Source organism: Canis lupus, chromosome 24 (assembly GCF_003254725.2).
Source record: "Canis lupus dingo isolate Sandy chromosome 24, ASM325472v2, whole genome shotgun sequence".
NCBI lineage: Eukaryota > Metazoa > Chordata > Mammalia > Carnivora > Canidae > Canis > Canis lupus.
This window is the reverse complement of record NC_064266.1, coordinates 23,877,966-23,894,660: the sequence shown is the minus strand read 5'-3', so window position 1 is coordinate 23,894,660 and position 16,695 is coordinate 23,877,966. Positions and strand designations below refer to the sequence as shown.

At 41.0% G+C, this 16,695-nt stretch overlaps 1 protein-coding gene across 11 annotated transcripts in view; it reads left to right on the top strand.

Moving 5' to 3' along the window:
* NCOA6 (nuclear receptor coactivator 6) overlaps positions 1–16,695 on the top strand; it is a 91,143-nt gene that overhangs the window by 43,301 nt on the left and 31,147 nt on the right. For 7 of the 11 annotated variants that reach the window (XM_025469796.3, XM_025469790.3, XM_025469786.3 and 4 more), the window contains 3 exons: positions 12,201–12,329; positions 13,016–13,879; positions 15,904–16,050. In XM_025469796.3, coding sequence (XP_025325581.1) covers positions 12,201–12,329; positions 13,016–13,879; positions 15,904–16,050 — 1,140 coding nt within the window. The remainder of the gene's footprint in view (positions 1–12,200; positions 12,330–13,015; positions 13,880–15,903; positions 16,051–16,695) is intronic. The other 4 variants (XM_025469793.3, XM_049100547.1, XM_049100545.1 and 1 more) reach the window with 2 other exon arrangements.

The window sequence follows — 16,695 nt, the reverse complement described above, 5'->3', positions numbered from 1 at the left end:
TTTCTCTGAGGCTGAGAATCTGTGACCTGAGAGTTCTTGTGTGCTTACATGGAATCTGAAGAAGCATGTGAAAGAATATGTGTTTTTGGTACTTAGAAATTGAAAGAGTTATAAATTATTTGCTAAATTTTCCAGTAAAACAAATTTCTTCTTTAAAGATTGAACTCAATATTCTGAGTCACAGAATACTAGAATTGAGGAGTGCCTGGGTGGCTAAGTCGATTAAGTGTCTGCCTTTGGCTCAGGTCATGATCTCAGGGTCCTGGAATCAAGCCCTACTTCAGGCTCCCTGCTCGGTGGCATGTCTGCTTTTCTCTCTCCCTCTGCCTGCTGTTCTCCCTTCTTATTCTCTCTCTCTGTCAAATAAATAAATGAATAAAATCTTAAAAATATATATATTAGAGGAACGCCTGGTTGACTCAGTGGTTTAGCATCTGCCTTCAGCTCAGGGCGTGATCCCACAGTCCTGGGATTGAGTCCCGCATCGGACTCCCTGGAGTGAGCCTGCTTTTCCCTCTATGTCTCTGCCTCACTCTCTGTGTCTCTCGTGAATAAACAAATAATTTCAAATTATTATTAAAAAATATATATTAGAATTGAGTTGGCTTTCAGGGTGTGTGGTGGGTCAGTCAGGTAAGCATCTGACTCTTGATTCCAGCTCAGGTCATGATCTCAGGGTTGTGAGATCAATCACCCTGCATCAAGCTCTGCACTGGGCATGGACCTGTTTGGGATTCTCTCTCTCCCTCCGCTCCTATCCCCCTAAAAAAGGGGAGAAATTGAGTTGGCTCTCATTTAAAGCTGAGGAAACTCCAGGGGCACCTGGATGTCTCAATCGGTTAAGTATCTGCCTTGGGCTCAGGTCATGATCCAAGGGTCCTGGAATGGAGCCCCAAGTAAGGTTCCCTGCTCAGTGGAGAGCCTGCTTCTCCCTCTCCCTCTGCCCCTTCCCCTGTGCATGTACACACACTCTTTCTCTCTCTCTCAAATAAAAATCTAAAAAAAAAAAAAAAAAAAAAAAAGAAGCTGAGGAAACTCTCTGGAGCTCACAGAAAGGAAGCAGTTTACCCTGGGTCAAATCGCAATAGGCTAATATCACAGATCTAACTCCCAGTCTAGTGCTCTTTGCACTACACTAGTGGCTTTCAGACTTTTTCTGCTGCAAGACCTTTTATTCAGATAAACAGAAAAGCACGCTGCTGCAGTTGAAGCAGAGTAAGTAACCACCTGAAACTATACCCAGTCATTCACCTCCCTTACCTAGCACAGTAGCTCATGAAGAAATACAGTAGAACGGAGAGGCTCAATTTATAAACCATTACTGAACTTGGCCATATAAAATTGAAACTAGATTTTTATCCTGGCAGTGCCATTTCCTGGTTACCCCACACTAGTCCCTACACCTCTCTAAGCAGCAGTTTCTTCACCTAAAAAATGAGGTAATATTGCTTATAATCTTTTGAGCTCGTGCTTGAAGTTGGATGAGCCCTGAGCCATGAAGCTGATGTTTACAGAGTTCCTGTGATATATCTGGACCTGTGCTATTAGACTGTTATGGAATACCACATAGTAGATGTACCTATTGTAGGGGGTCAGTAGTTATAGTTCTCCACTAAAGTCTGAGCATTTGGTATTGTGGTAGCTTGATGAGAGATAATCAGTGATGCTCTTGCCAGTACTAAAGAACCAGAGTGGAAAGAGTCTAGTCAAGTTGCATATAGTTAGTGAAAGAATAGATCTAGGATGAGGAGGACCAATAGTCAGAATAGTTGAAATTTTTCCAGAATTGGTGAAAGATGTGAATCCTCAGAAATCCTGACCAATGTAAATAAAAATAAATCCACATTTGACACAAATTGTAAAACTGTAGAACATGAAAAACAAAGAGAATGTTAAAAACAACTCAAAAGACCAGTTATTTACAAATAAAAAGCTGTCAGATCACAGCTGATTTCTTAGCAGCAACACTGAAAACCAGGAAACCCTGAAACAATATTTTCAAAGTGATGAGAGAGTAATTGACAGGCTAGAATTTTAAACCTACCTATACTATAAAGAGTAGTATAAAATAGATATTTTCAAAGACACTAAGAGAAGGTACCATTAACAGACTCTTGCTAATTTGAACTGCTCAAGAATCTACTTCAGAAAGAAGAAATTGAACCTAAAATGGAAGAAATAAGATCTAGGAGGAATGCTGAGCTAAATAATTGGTCAACATGGGTTAAATCTAAATAAATATTGGCTCATTTAGCAATAATGATTGTCACATGTTTAGACTTTAAGTCAAGTGTGTCTTGACAAAAGATACCATTAAAATAATAGAGGGGCACCTGGGTGGCCTCAGTCAGTTAAGCATCTGCCTTCGGCTCAGGTCTTGATCCTGGGGTCCTGGGGTCCAACCCCACATCAAGCCCTACATCAGGCTCCCTGCGGGGAATCTGCTTCTCCCTCTGCTCCTCCCCCTGCTTCTGTATGCACACACACTCTCGCTCTCAAATAAATAAATAAAAATAAAATAATAGAAATAAAATGTATAACTTCTAAACTAGTAATGGAGGGGTAAAAAGGGAGGACATGTTGGAAAAAATCCAAGAAAATTAGGAAAATAGCACAGAAACAAATAGGAAAACACCATAGAAAAAGAAGGGGTAAAGAGCTGGGTGGGGGGAATCCCTGGGTGGCTCAGTGATTTAGCGCCTGCCTTCAGCCCAGGGCATGATCCTAGAGTCCCGGCATCGAGTTCCACATTGGGTTCCCTGCATGGAGCCTGCTTTTCCCTCTGCCTGTGTCTCTGTGCCTCTCTCTCTCTCTCTCTCTCTCTCTCTCTGTGTGTGTCTCTCATGAATAAATAAATAATAAAATCTTAAAAAAAAAAAAAGAGCCAGGGGTATCATTAAAAAAAAGAAAAAAGTATCATAAAATGATAAAATGAATCAAAATATACTAGCAATTAATAGTAAATGTATTGTGAACACTGATAGAGATAGTGATTAATCAAGTTGAATAATAATCTCAGATTTAGTTATGTGCTCTTACAGGAAGCACATAAAACATAAGGATTTGGTTTATAGTTAAAAGGATGGAAAAAAGATAATCCAGGTGAATATTAACCAAGAAAAGAGATATAACAATATTTTCATAAGATAAAACACACTTAAGATAAAAAAGCATTACTGAGGATAAATAGGGCTGCTGTATGATATAAAATGAAGTAGTCATCAGAAAGACAGCTAAACTTTTATGTACTTAATAACCTAGCATCAAGATATATGAGGCAAAAGTGGACAGGATTACATGGAGGTATCCTCTTAGGGAAGATATTAACAGACCTGTGTTAGTAATTAATGTATGGAGCTTATTTTGAAAATTAGTAAGGATAACACTTGAATAACATAAGATAGTTTACTATAATGGATATATAATTCAAAATTTCTTAATATTTACAAGCATAAATGGAACATTATACAAATTGATCATGTATTTTTCTAAAATCAACTTTCAGTAAATACCAAATATTGGGGAGCACCTAGGTGGCTCAGTGGTTGAGCATCTGCCTTCGGGTGAGGTCATAATCCCAGGGTCCTGGGATCGAGTCCCACATCAGGCTCCCTGCAGGCAGCCTGCTTCACCCTCTGCCTATGTTTGTGCCCCATCTCTGTGTCAAATAAACGAATATTGGTATCGACAGATCATAGTCTTTGACCACAATACAGTTTTTTTTAATTTATTTTTTATTGGTGTTCAATTTACCAACATACAGAATAACCCCCAGTGCCCGTCACCCATTCACTCCCACCCCCAGCCCTCCTCCCCTTTTACCACCCCTAGTTCGTTTCCCAGAATTAGCAGTCTTTACGTTCTGTCTCCCTTTCTGATATTTCCCACACATTTCTTCTCCCTTCCTTTATATTCCCTTTCACTATTATTTATATTCCCCAAATGAATGAGAACATATAATGTTTGTCCTTCTCCGATTGACTTACTTCACTCAGCATAATACCCTGCAGTAGCATCCACGTTGAAGCAAATGGTGGGTATTTGTCATTTCTAAAGGCTGAGTAATATTCCATTGTATACATAAACCACATCTTCTTTATCCATTCATCTTTCGATGGACACCGAGGCTCCTTCCACAGTTTGGCTATTGTGGCCACTGCTGCTATAAACATCGGGGTGCAGGTGTCCCTGCGTTTCATTGCATCTGTATCTTTGGGGTAAATCCCCAACAGTGCAATTGCTGGGTCGTAGGGCAGGTCTATTTTTAACTCTTTGAGGAACCTCCACACAGTTTTCCAGAGTGGCTGCATCAGTTCACATTCCCACCAACAGTGTAAGAGGGTTCCCTTTTCTTCGCATCCTCTCCAACATTTGTGGTTTCCTGCCTTGTTAATTTTCCCCATTCTCACTGGTGTGAGGTGGTATCTCATTGTGGTTTTGATTTGTATTTCCCTGATGGCAAGTGATGCAGAGCATTTTCTCATGTGCATGTTGGCCATGTCTATGTCTTCCTCTGTGAGATTTCTGTTCATGTCTTTTGCCCATTTCATGATTGGATTGTTTGTTTCTTTGGTGTTGAGTTTAATAAGTTCTTTATAGATCTTGGAAACTAGCCCTTTATCTGATATGTCATTTGCAAATATCTTCTCCCATTCTGTAGGTTGTCTTTTAGTTTTGTTGACTGTATCCTTTGCTGTGCAAAAGCTTCTTATCTTGATGAAGTCCCAATAGTTCATTTTTGCTTTTGTTTCTTTTGCCTTCGTGGATGTATCTTGCAAGAAGTTACTGTGGCTGAGTTCAAAAAGGGTGTTGCCTGTATTCTTCTCTAGGATTTTGATGGAATCTTTTTTTTTCTTTTGTTTGTTTGTTTGTTTTTTTGTTTTTTGTTTTTTTTTTTATTTTGATGGAATCTTGTCTCACATTTAGATCTTTCATCCATTTTGAGTTTATCTTTGTGTATGGTGAAAGAGAGTGGTCTAGTTTCATTCTTCTGCATGTGGATGTCCAATTTTCCCAGCACCATTTATTGAAGAGACTGTCTTTCTTCCAACGGATAGTCTTTCCTCCTTTATCGAATATTAGTTGACCATAAAGTTCCACTTCCGGGTTCTCTATTATGTTCCATTGATCTATGTGTCTGTTTTTGTGCCAGTACCACATTGTCTTGATGACCACAGCTTTGTAGTACAACCTGAAATCTGGCATTGTGATGCCCCCAGATATGGTTTTCTTTTTTTAAAATTCCCCTGGCTATTCAGGGTCTTTTCTGATTCCACACAAATCTTAAAATAATTTGTTCTAACTCTCTGAAGAAAGTCCATGGTATTTTGATAGGTATTGCATTAAACGTGTATATTGCCATGGGTAACATTGACATTTTCACAATATTAATTCTGCCAATCCATGAGCATGGAATATTTTTCCATCTCATTGTGTCTTCCTCAATTTCTTTCAGAAGTGTTCTATAGTTTTTAGGGTATAGATCCTTTACATCTTTGGTTGGGTTTATTCCTAGGTATCTTATGCTTTTGGGTGCAATTGTAAATGGGATTGACTCCTTAATTTCTCTTTCTTCAGGCTCATTGTTAGTGTATAGAAATGCCACTGATTTCTGGGCATTGATTTTGTATCCTGCAACGCTACCAAATTGCTGTATGAGTTCTAGCAATCTTGGGGTGGAGGCTTTTGGGTTTTCTATGTAGAGTATCATGTCATCGGCGAAGAGGGAGAGTTTGACTTCTTTGCCAATTTGAATGCCTTTAATGTCTTTTTGTTGTCTGATTGCTGAGGCTAGGACTTCCAGTACTATGTTGAATAGTAGTGGTGAGAGTGGACATCCCTGTCTTGTTCCTGATCTTGGGCGAAAGGCTCCCAGTGCTTCCCCATTGAGAATGATATTTGCTGTGGGCTTTTCGTAGATGGCTTTTAAGATGTTGAGGAATGTTCCCTCTATCCCTACACTCTGAAGAGTTTTGATCAGAAATGGATGCTGTATTTTGTCAAATGCTTTCTCTGCATCTAATGAGAGGATCATATGGTTCTTGGTTTTTCTCTTGCTGATATGATGAATCACATTGATTGTTTTACGGGTGTTGAACCAGCCTTTCCCAGGGATAAATCCTACTTGGTCATGGTGAATAATTTTCTTAATGTACTGTTGGATCTTATTGGCCAGTATCTTGTTGAGAATTTTTGCATCCATGTTCATCAGGGATATTGGTCTGTAATTCTCCTTTTTGGTTGGGTCTTTGGTTTTGGAATTAAGGTGATGCTGGCCTCATAGAACGAATTTGGAAGTACTCCATCTCTTTCTATCTTTCCAGTTTTAGGAGAATAGGTATGGTTTCTTCTTTAAACGTTTGATAGAGGGATCCCTGGGTGGCGCAGCGGTTTGGCGCCTGCCTTTGGCCCAGGGCACGGTCCTGGAGACCCGGGATCGAATCCCACGTCGGGCTCCCGGTGCATGGAGCCTGCTTCTCCCTCTGCCTGTGTCTCTGCCTCTCTCTCTCTCTCTGTGTGACTATCATAAATAAATAAAAATTAAAAAAAAATAAACGTTTGATAGAATTCCCCTGGGAAGCCATCTGGCCCTGGACTCTTGTGTCTTGGGAGGTTTTTGATGACTGCTTCAATTTCCTCCCTGGTTATTGGCCTGTTCAGGTTTTCTATTTCTTCCTGTTCCAGTTTTGGTAGTTTGTGGCTTTCCAGGAATGCGTCCATTTCTTCTAGATTGCCTAATTTATTGGCGTATAGCTGTTCATAATATGTTTTTAAAATCGTTTGTATTTCCTTGGTGTTGGTAGTGATCTCTCCTTTCTCATTCATGATTTTATTAATTTGAGTCTTCTCTCTCTTCTTTTTAATAAGGCTGGCTAATGGTTTATCTATCTTATTAATTCTTTCAAAGAACCAACTCCTGGTTCTGTTGATCTGTTCCAAAGTTTTTCTGGTCTCGATTTCGTTGAGTTCTGCTCGAATCTTTATTAACTCTCATCTTCTCCTGGGTGTAGGATCTATCTGCTGTTTTTTCTCTAGCTCCTTTATGTGTAAGGTTAGCTTTTGTATTTGAGTTCTATCCAGTTTTTGAATGGATGCTTGTATTGCAATGTATTTCCCCCTTAGGACTGCTTTTGCTGCATCCCAAAGATTTTGAACGGTTGTATCTTCATTCTCATTAGTTTCCATGAATCTTTTTTAATTCTTCCTTAATTTCCTGGTTGACCCTTTCATCTTTTAGCAGGATGGTCCTTAACCTCCACGTGTTTGAGGTCCTTCCAAACTTCTTGTTGTGATTTAGTTCTAATTTCAAGGCATTATGGTCTGAGAATATGCAGGGGACGATCCCAATCTTTTGGTATCGGTTCAGACCCGATTTGTGACCCAGTATGTGGTCTATTCTGGAGAAAGTTCCATGTGCACTTGAGAAGAATGTGTATTCAGTTGAGTTTGGATGTGAAGTTCTGTAGATATCTGTGAAATCCATCTGGTCCAGTGTATCATTTAAAGCTCTCGTTTCTTTGGAGATGTTGTGCTTAGAAGACCTATCGAGTATAGAAAGAGCTAGATTGAAGTCACCAAGTATAAGTGTATTATTATCTAAGTATTTCTTCACTTTGGTTATTAATTGATTTATATATTTGGCAGCTCCCACATTCGGGGCATATATATTGAGGATTGTTAAGTCCTCTTGTTGGATAGATCCTTTAAGTATGAGATAGTGTCCCTCTTCATCTCTCACTACAGTCTTCGGGGTAAATTTTAGTTTATCTGATATAAGGATGGCTACCCCTGCTTTCTTTTGAAGACCATTTGAATGGTAAATGGTTCTCCAACCTTTTATTTTCAGGCTTTCTCCAACCTTTTATTTTCAGGCTGTAGGCTGTTCTAAAATGAGTCTCTTGTAGACAGCAAATAGATGGGTCCTGCTTTTTTATCCAGTCTGAAACCCTGCGCTTTTTGATGGGGTCATTAAGCCCGTTCACGTTCAGAGTTACTATTGAGAGATATGAGTTTAGTGTCATCATGATATCTATTCAGTCCTTGTTTTTGTGGATTGTTCCACTGAACTTCTTCTTAAAGGGGAATTTTAAGAGTCCCCCTTAAAATTTCTTGCAGAGCTGGTTTGGAGGTCACATATTCTTTCAGTTCCTGCCTGTCTTGGAAGCTCTTTATCTCTCCTTCCATTTTGAATGAGAGCCTTGCTGGAGAAAGTATTCTTGGTTGCATGTTCTTCTCATTTAGGACCCTGAATATATCCTGCCATCCCTTTCTGGCCTGCCGGGTCTCTGTGGAGAGGTCTGCTGTTACCCTAATACTCCTCCCCATAAAAGTCAGGGATTTCTTGTCTCTTGCTGCTTTAAGGATCTTCTCTTTATCTTTGGCATTTGCAAGCTTCACTATTAAATGTCGAGGTGTTGAACGGTTTTTATTGATTTTAGGGGGGGATCTCTCTATTTCCTGGATCTGAATGCCCGTTTCCTTTCCCAGATTAGGAAAGTTTTCAGCTAGAATTTGTTCAAATACATATTCTGGCCCTCTGGCCCTTTCGGCGCCCTCGGGAACACCAATTAAACGTAGATTTTTCTTCCTCAGGCTGTCGTTTATTTCCCTTAATCTATCTTCATGGTCTTTTAATTGTCTCTTTTTTCCTCAGTTTCCCTCTTTGCCATCAACTTGTCTTCTATGTCACTTACTCATTCTTCCACCTCGTTAACCCTCGTCGTTAGGACTTCTAGTTTGGATTGCATCTCATTCAATTGATTTTTAATTTCTGCCTGATTAGCTCTAAATTCTGCAGTCATGAAGTCTCTTGAGTCCTTTATGCTTTTTTCTAGAGCCACCAGTAGCTGTATAATAGTGCTTCTGAATTGCCTTTCTGACATTGAATTGTAATCCAGATTTTGTAACTCTGTGGGAGAGAGGACTGTTTCTGATTCTTTCTTTTGAGGTGAGGTTTTCCTTCTAGTCATTTTGCTCAGTGCAGAGTGGCCAAAAAGCAAGTTGTATTGGGAAAAGGAGAAAAAGAGAGGAGAGAAAGAAGGAAAGAAAAGAGAAAGAAAAAAAAAAAGGAAAGAAAAAAGAAAAAGAGAAAGAAAAAGAAAGAAAGGGAAAAAAAGGGTGGGGGAAGCAAACAAATCAAAAAGCAAAGCAAAACAAAAACAAAAAACAAAAAACCCACGGGGGAGTATCTTCTGATTCTGTATACTTTAAGTCCCTTGACTTCCCTTGGAACTTGTCCGTCTAGCTGGTCTTCTGGGGGAGGGGACTGTTGTGCTGATTTTCAGGTGTTAGCACTTGGGGGAGCTGCTCTGTCCCCTGCCTGGTGCAGGGCTCAGTGGGGGTTGTTTACCCCGTGAGGCCCCTGGAGGAACAACTCCAGTGGCTGCCGCAGCTCTGGAAACCTGGATTCAGCTCCCGCAGTAACTCCAGAGTTCTCGGTCTGCAGGGCCTGGAGGCTCCGGGGCGGGGCCGCTGATCTGCTCAGCTCGGGGCAGGGGCGTCCTTGTGGTCCTGGGCCCTCCGGGCCTCTGCCTGTCCCGGGGAGGCCGGATCCTGGGCTGTGTCTTGGGGCCCTGTGCTCCGGCCGCGCAGCCCCCTCCGCGGAGCCGCCGCCCGAGCCCCTCCGAGCTGCTCCCGCCCCGCAGCCCCCTCCGCGGAGCCGCCGCCCGAGCCCCTCCGAGCTGCTCCGGGTCCCGTGTGCGCGCTGCAGCCCTTAGGGAGCTCGGCGCAGTTGCTCTGTTACTGTCCCAGGGAGCCTCAGGGCATCCCCTCCCTCCTGGGGTCCTGCTCCCACTCCCTGCGAGCCCCTTTCCGCCAGGGAAGATTGGTGCAGCTCCTGCTTCTCCGTGACGGGGCTCTCCTGGCCTGGGGACACTCGCCCCGCCTCAGCCCGGCTCTTCGTGGGGCCCCTCCCCCTTGGAGGCCTTTTCTTTCTTTCTTTCTTTTTCCCCCGTCTTCCTACCTTGATAGAAGCACGAACTCTTATCACTGTAGCATTCCAGTTGTTCTCTCTTTAAATCTCAGGCCGAATTCATAAATTTTCAGGATAATTTTAAGGTTTTCTAGGTAATTTGGTTGGGACAGGTGATTTGGGGACCCTACTCTTCCGCCATCTTGCCCCTCCTCTGACCACAATACAGTTAAGTCAGTGGCGAACAATCAAAATATCCCGTATTTCTAGAAAATTTAAAATACATTCTGAATATGCACGATTTTTTTTTTTTTTTGAATTCCTAATAGTCATAGAGAGAGGAGAGAGAGGCAGAGACACAGGCAGATGGAGAAGCAGGCTCCATGCCGGGAGCCCGATGCAAGACTCCATCCCAGGACTCCGGGATCACGCCCTGGGCCAAAGGCAAGCACTAAACCACTGAGCCACCCAGGTATCCCCTATGCACGATTTTTTAAAAAGCAGTCATGATGGATAGCAAAGAATAATTAAAATGGAATAATGAGTGGTACGCCTGGGTAGCTCAGCGATTGAGTGTCTGCCTTCAGCCCAGGGCATGGTCCTGGAGTCCCAGGGTCAAGTCTCATATTGGGCTCCCCGCAGGGAGCCTGCTTCTCCCTCTGCCTGTGTCTCTTTGCCTCTTCTCTGTGTCTCTCATGAGTAAATAAATAATCTTTTTAAAAAATGGAATAATGAAAATAGTATGTCTCAAAATTTGTAAGATGTAGCCAATATTGCATGTGGAAGAAAATTTAAGCCCTCCAATAACTGTGTCAGAGCAGAGCATGAATTGAAAATTAAGCTAAGTGTCTGATCTAAGAATTGAGAAGAATAGCAGAGTAGTAATAATTTAGGAGGAAAGAAATAAATATAAGAGCAGAGATAAGTGAAGTATTAAAAAAACAAAACAGGGCAGCCCAGGTGGCTCAGCGGCTTAGTGCCACCTTCAGCCCAGGGCCTAATCTTGGAGTCCCAGGATCAAGTCCAGAGTTGGGCTCCCTGCATGGAACCTGCTTCTCCCTCTGCCTGTGTCTCTGCCTCTCTCCCTCTCTCTGTGTCTCTCATGAATAAAGTCTTTAAAAAAATAAAAGAACAAAACCAAAGATGTTTCTTTGAAAAAAATAATTAAAACTGATGAACATGGTCAAATTTTAAAAAGAGAAGGCATAAGCAATGTAAAGAAGGGGGGGTGGGGGAAGTGTATACTTCAAAAGGGCAAATTTTATAATATATGAATTATTTCTCAAAATGGAAAAAAGTTGTGAATAACTTCATGCTAATAAATTTTAAAGTGTCAGAAAATTAACAATTTATTTTATTTTATTTATTTATTCATGAGAGGCAGAGACATAGGCAGAGGGAGGAGCAGGCTCCCTGCAGGGAGCTTGATGTGGGGACTCCATCCTGGGACCCCGGGATCATGACCTCAGCCAAGAGCAGATGCTCAACCACTGAGCCACCCAGGTGCCCGGACAATTTTCTTGAAAATATAATTTAACCAAAACTGATTGTAAGAAAACTTGAAAAATCTGTAACTATTTAAGAAATTGAAATAATTAAAAATCTGTCTTCCTAGGAATCAGTTATATAACCCAGGCCCCAATAGTTTTCCATGTGAGTTTACTAAACATTTAAACCCAGGGATCCCTGGGTTCTGTAAAATAGATCACCGTTATAGCAGTCCAGATGGATGGATCTCAAAAAGTAATATTAAGTGAAAAAGGAAACTGAAGGGATCCCTGGGTGGCGCAGCGGTTTGGCGCCTGCCTTTGGCCCAGGGCGCGATCCTGGAGACCCAGGATCGAATCCCACATCGGGCTCCCGGTGCATGGAGCCTGCTTCTCCCTCTGCCTGTGTCTCTGCCTCTCTTTCTCTCTGTAACTATCATAAATAAATAAAAATTAAAAAAAAAAAAAAAAGGAAACTGAAGAAGACAGAGTGTGGTACCACTTACACAAAGATTAAAAGCATACTAAACATGCTATAGTTTACCTACATATGTAGAAAAGATAAACATGTATGGAACTATTAAATTCCAGTTATAAGAAAGGGAATGGAATGAGATTGGGAAGGAAGGGGGGGCTTCTGTGTCTATATATGTATCTGAAGGGAATGGGGCAAAATGTTACGTAACAAGGTAGATGATGGGTACAGAAATTTTCCATACCTTTTCATATCCTTGAAATATTTAATTTAAAAACAAATGTGCCAATTCCAGTACTCTATTCTAGGGATTTTCTTTTTCCTTTAGGACTAATAAGGATGACCAGCCCTGCCACTGTTATGATACCCCAGAGTGTAAATGTGTCATCTTCCATGATGGCACCAGGCCCCAATTCAGAGCTGCAACCCAGGACTCCTCGCCCTGCTTCTCAGTCAGGTAATGACCTCTAATCTTTGTGGATTGAAGAAGCTGGACCTAGTTGCAGAGATTATTAGAAAATTCAGCTGTCCCTGATATCAAATTCGTATGCCACCAATTCTTTACAAAATCTTTCCTGTTTCTTCAAGCTAAAGGTCATCATTTCCTTCTCAGAATTTCTCATTCTCTTATCAGTTATAACCCAACACTCCTAAAAATGGATACCTTGGGCTATGTAGTCCTGCACAATACTTCATGGCAGAGAATTCTGTAGTAAGTTTGGTAAGGGCATCATTGTTTACCCTCTCTCCTAGAGATTCAGAATTAACCTGTTGGAGGCACTGAAAGTCCTGCAGCAAAGAAACTTGTCTAAGATGGTTAGGTTCAATTGTTACCAAAACTAATTGACTATATTTTGTTTTGTTTTCTTACAACACTAATAAACATAGTTCCCCAGAATATGCTTTAGAAAACACTTGTCTGCATTTTATGCTGTTATATCCACTTTTGAACCATAAACTCTTTCTAGGCAGTAATCTCTTTCTGTCATCTTGGTATGTTGCTTTGCATATAGAAGGTGCTCACAAACATTTCATGAAGGTACCAGGGGACTTTGCTCTCTATATGCAGAATTGCTAAGACTACTACTGTAAGATCTAGGTTGTAGTAATGTAATTATTGCTTTGTTGACTGTCTTTAAACAGATGCAATGGATCCACTCCTCTCTGGGCTCCATTTACAGCCACAGAATCATCCCTCAGGATCTTTAGCTCCCCCGCACCACCCAATGCAGCCTGTCCCTGTGAACAGACAAATGAACCCAACTGGTTTTCCCCAGCTGCAGCAGCAGCAACAGCAGCAGCAGCAGCAGCAACAACAACAGCAGCAGCAGCAGCTACAGGCAAGACCCCCACAGCAACATCAGCAGCAACAGCCACAGGGAATTCGACCCCAGTTTACTGCCCCAACTCAGGTGCCTGTTCCTCCAGGCTGGAACCAGCTGCCTTCTGGAGCCCTTCAGCCTCCTCCAGCCCAGGGTTCTCTGGGCACAATGACTGCAAACCAAGGGTGGAAGAAGGCTCCCTTGCCTGGCCCAATGCAACAGCAACTCCAGGCAAGACCATCCTTAGCCACGGTACAGACACCTTCCCACCCTCCCCCTCCATATCCCTTTGGCAGCCAGCAAGCCTCACAAGCCCATACAAACTTTCCTCAGATGAGCAACCCAGGCCAGTTCACAGCTCCTCAGATGAAGAGCTTGCAGGGAGGGCCCTCCAGGGTCCCAACCCCCCTGCAGCAGCCCCACCTCACCAACAAGTCTCCTGCCTCCTCACCTTCCTCCTTCCAGCAGGGATCCCCTGCATCCTCCCCAACGGTTAACCAAACTCAGCAGCAGATGGGACCAAGGCCACCTCAAAATAACCCACTTCCCCAGGGATTTCAGCAGCCCGTCAGCTCTCCCGGTCGGAATCCTATGGTTCAACAGGGAAATGTGCCACCTAACTTCATGGTGATGCAGCAGCAACCACCAAACCAGGGGCCACAGAGTTTACATCCAGGCCTAGGAGGTGAGGAACACTGAAGCTATTTGTGTTGGTAAATTTACTAGAGATAGATCTTAATAGAACTTCAGTATTTAGAGTTAATGGAGGGAGGATATAATTATTTGGCTTTGTGGATATAGTGGTGACACTTAATATAAATTAGTTAACTTGATATATTATGCAGCATCTTACTGGTTACATTTAAGCTAGCCCTCTGGATAAAAATGCAGGTAAAATTCAATATAGAGATTTCCATTTTGTTTTTCAAATTATTTTTACTTGATCTTGGACTAGTAAATTAAGATGTCCAGAAGAAACATGCATTTTATTAGCTTAAACTATTCAGCTGTTGAAAAAAATTAAGATTATGGAATAGAGCAAAAATGAAAAGATAAATACAGGGTCTTTGGGGAAAAGTCCCTTCAAGTTTCCAATTTTGATAATCTTAGTAAAGTAGTAAGCATGGTATTTGTTATATTTGATTAAAGTGTTAAAGGGGAGTAAGTTCAGAAATCATTAACTTTTATAGTTTTATAATGCCAATGCCTGCTCCTTAGAGAGGGAATTCCACCAGTTATACCTAAAGGAGATTTATTTATTTATTTTGTAAGGTGCCTCTTGTATGAAGAAAAAGCAATGGAGCTTAATGTGTGAGAGGTAAAACGATTACAGTAAAACTTATCCATCTCCATGTTTATTATTTATTCTTATTAATCATTGATCTAGTGCACATGAATGTGCTTGGAGCTTTTCAGTAAGGTATAGAGAGTGTCAGTAATACTGTCATCTGATAAACATGTCCCCACCAAAAGACACCCATTGCCTACCCAGAAAAAAAACCCTTGCATCTTCAGTGCAACATAGCAAAGGCATGTTCTCATGGTTTCTGGTGAAATTAAGTTGCTCATCAGTCTTTTCACTCTCTTGTAATTAATTTTGCTGACCTGCAGGCTATAATATTTGAATCCTAAGAAGTTTTTAGAAAATGCAAGAATGTTTTAGTTCCAAACTTCACTGTTCTGGGCATCTAGCCCTGGATCAGTGGAAGCTGGGTAGTCCCTCCTGCAAATGTGATTACTGATTTAATTACAGTGGAAGCATGCAAATGGGGACTTGTCACTGCTAAAGAAAGGACAAATGCATATTTGTCTACAAAGTGTTTTTCAGGACATTGAAAATTTGGTCCTTAAAAATAAATGGACTAATACAAAATTTTTTAAGTGAGCTTTAGGTCTTGATGCTTTCATAGAGCAGATGATGTGCTCACCTAGGTGATCTGGCCACATCAAGGCCTACATTATAAACAATGAGTGGGTTCTGAGATCCTGCTTCTTACAGATCTATTTTCTGAAATTAAACTTTCATATAAAAGGAAGTAGTACGTTTGTAAGATTCCATTAGAGCATGGCTTTTGGTACCATAGCTGTTGGAATTACAACAAACCTTAAAAGGGGAAGGCATGATGATGATAGCTTCACTTTGAAGCTCCTCCTATAGATTGTTTCTAATCTCCTATCTCTTCCCAAGAGACAAGCACAATATTGGAGGAAAATCTCCACAAAGGAGATTGTCATCCATTTCCCTTAATGGAAAAAAATCACCTATTATTAATATCAGGACCCAGCTCTTTGTTTTATAGTACTTTTGATCAATTTGTTTGAATATAAGAGAATTTAGCATATTCCTTTGGTGCCTGTGTGAAAGTATGTAAAGTTTTGGGGTCTGTTGTATTATAGCGAAAAGTGAGCCCTAAACCTTGCTGTGACGTGGCCTCAGATCACATTTAGGGAGCAGATTGCCATCTCTTCCTTGGCATGTTCTAAGTGTAAATTTTTAGTATTTATTTTTCATCTTGACAATGCTCATGTAAGAGATTGTGTTGATTTTTTTAACCATCTTTCCCAACCTTATTATTAAAGATCCTACCAGTGTGACAGAGAGCTAAGCCAGTGGAGACTTCATGCAGCTCATCCTTCCTTATTCATTCCACATCTAAGCAAGAGTATAAATTTGCTAGGTAACTGCCTTACTCATTGTTTTCTATTAAGGAATGCCTAAACGCCTCCCACCTGGCTTCTCAGCAGGACAGGCCAATCCGAACTTTATGCAAGGTCAGGTGCCTTCGACCACAGCAACCACCCCTGGGAATTCAGGAGCCCCTCAGCTGCAAGCAAATCAAAATGTCCAGCATGCAGGTTTGTTTTCTGTGCTTTATTTAGCCAGGTGTTTGAAAACCAGACTCAATCAATATAGCTTTAATATAGATTAATAGATATATTAATATAGATTTAATGCCAATAGTGTATATAAGAAGAAATTTTGGAGAAGAAATACAATGGAGCAGAATGGCTAAAACAAATTTATAAAGCAGTATGTATGTGCCCAGACCTCAAGTTTCTGGTTGCTTAGGTCACATGACTAATCTTCTTGTCCTTTCTCATTTAGGCAGTTTGGACTGAAGTAGTACAAAAATTTTCTGTGGAGAACTCCCCATCCCTACTTGGAGTTAATTTAGTTATATGGTTCCAACTCTAATTGTAAATCACTGAGGAGCAAGAAAAATTCTAACTTAATTTTTTAAAAAGTTCAGACTATTTTTTGAAGGGTAAGAGAAGAGTAGGGCAGTCTATTTGACTTTCCCCATCTGTTAATGCAAAACTGCATTCCTGAGTTATGTGAATTCATGAGTTTTATAGGAAGTTATAAAAAAGCAATAAAATCATTAATAATTCTTCCACCCAAGCACCAGCTATTTTATATCTTTATATGGTGCCTTCCACATGCACATATTGCATGTGGAATAAAGAGAAAGGCAGCTTTCTCTATTTATCATAAGACAG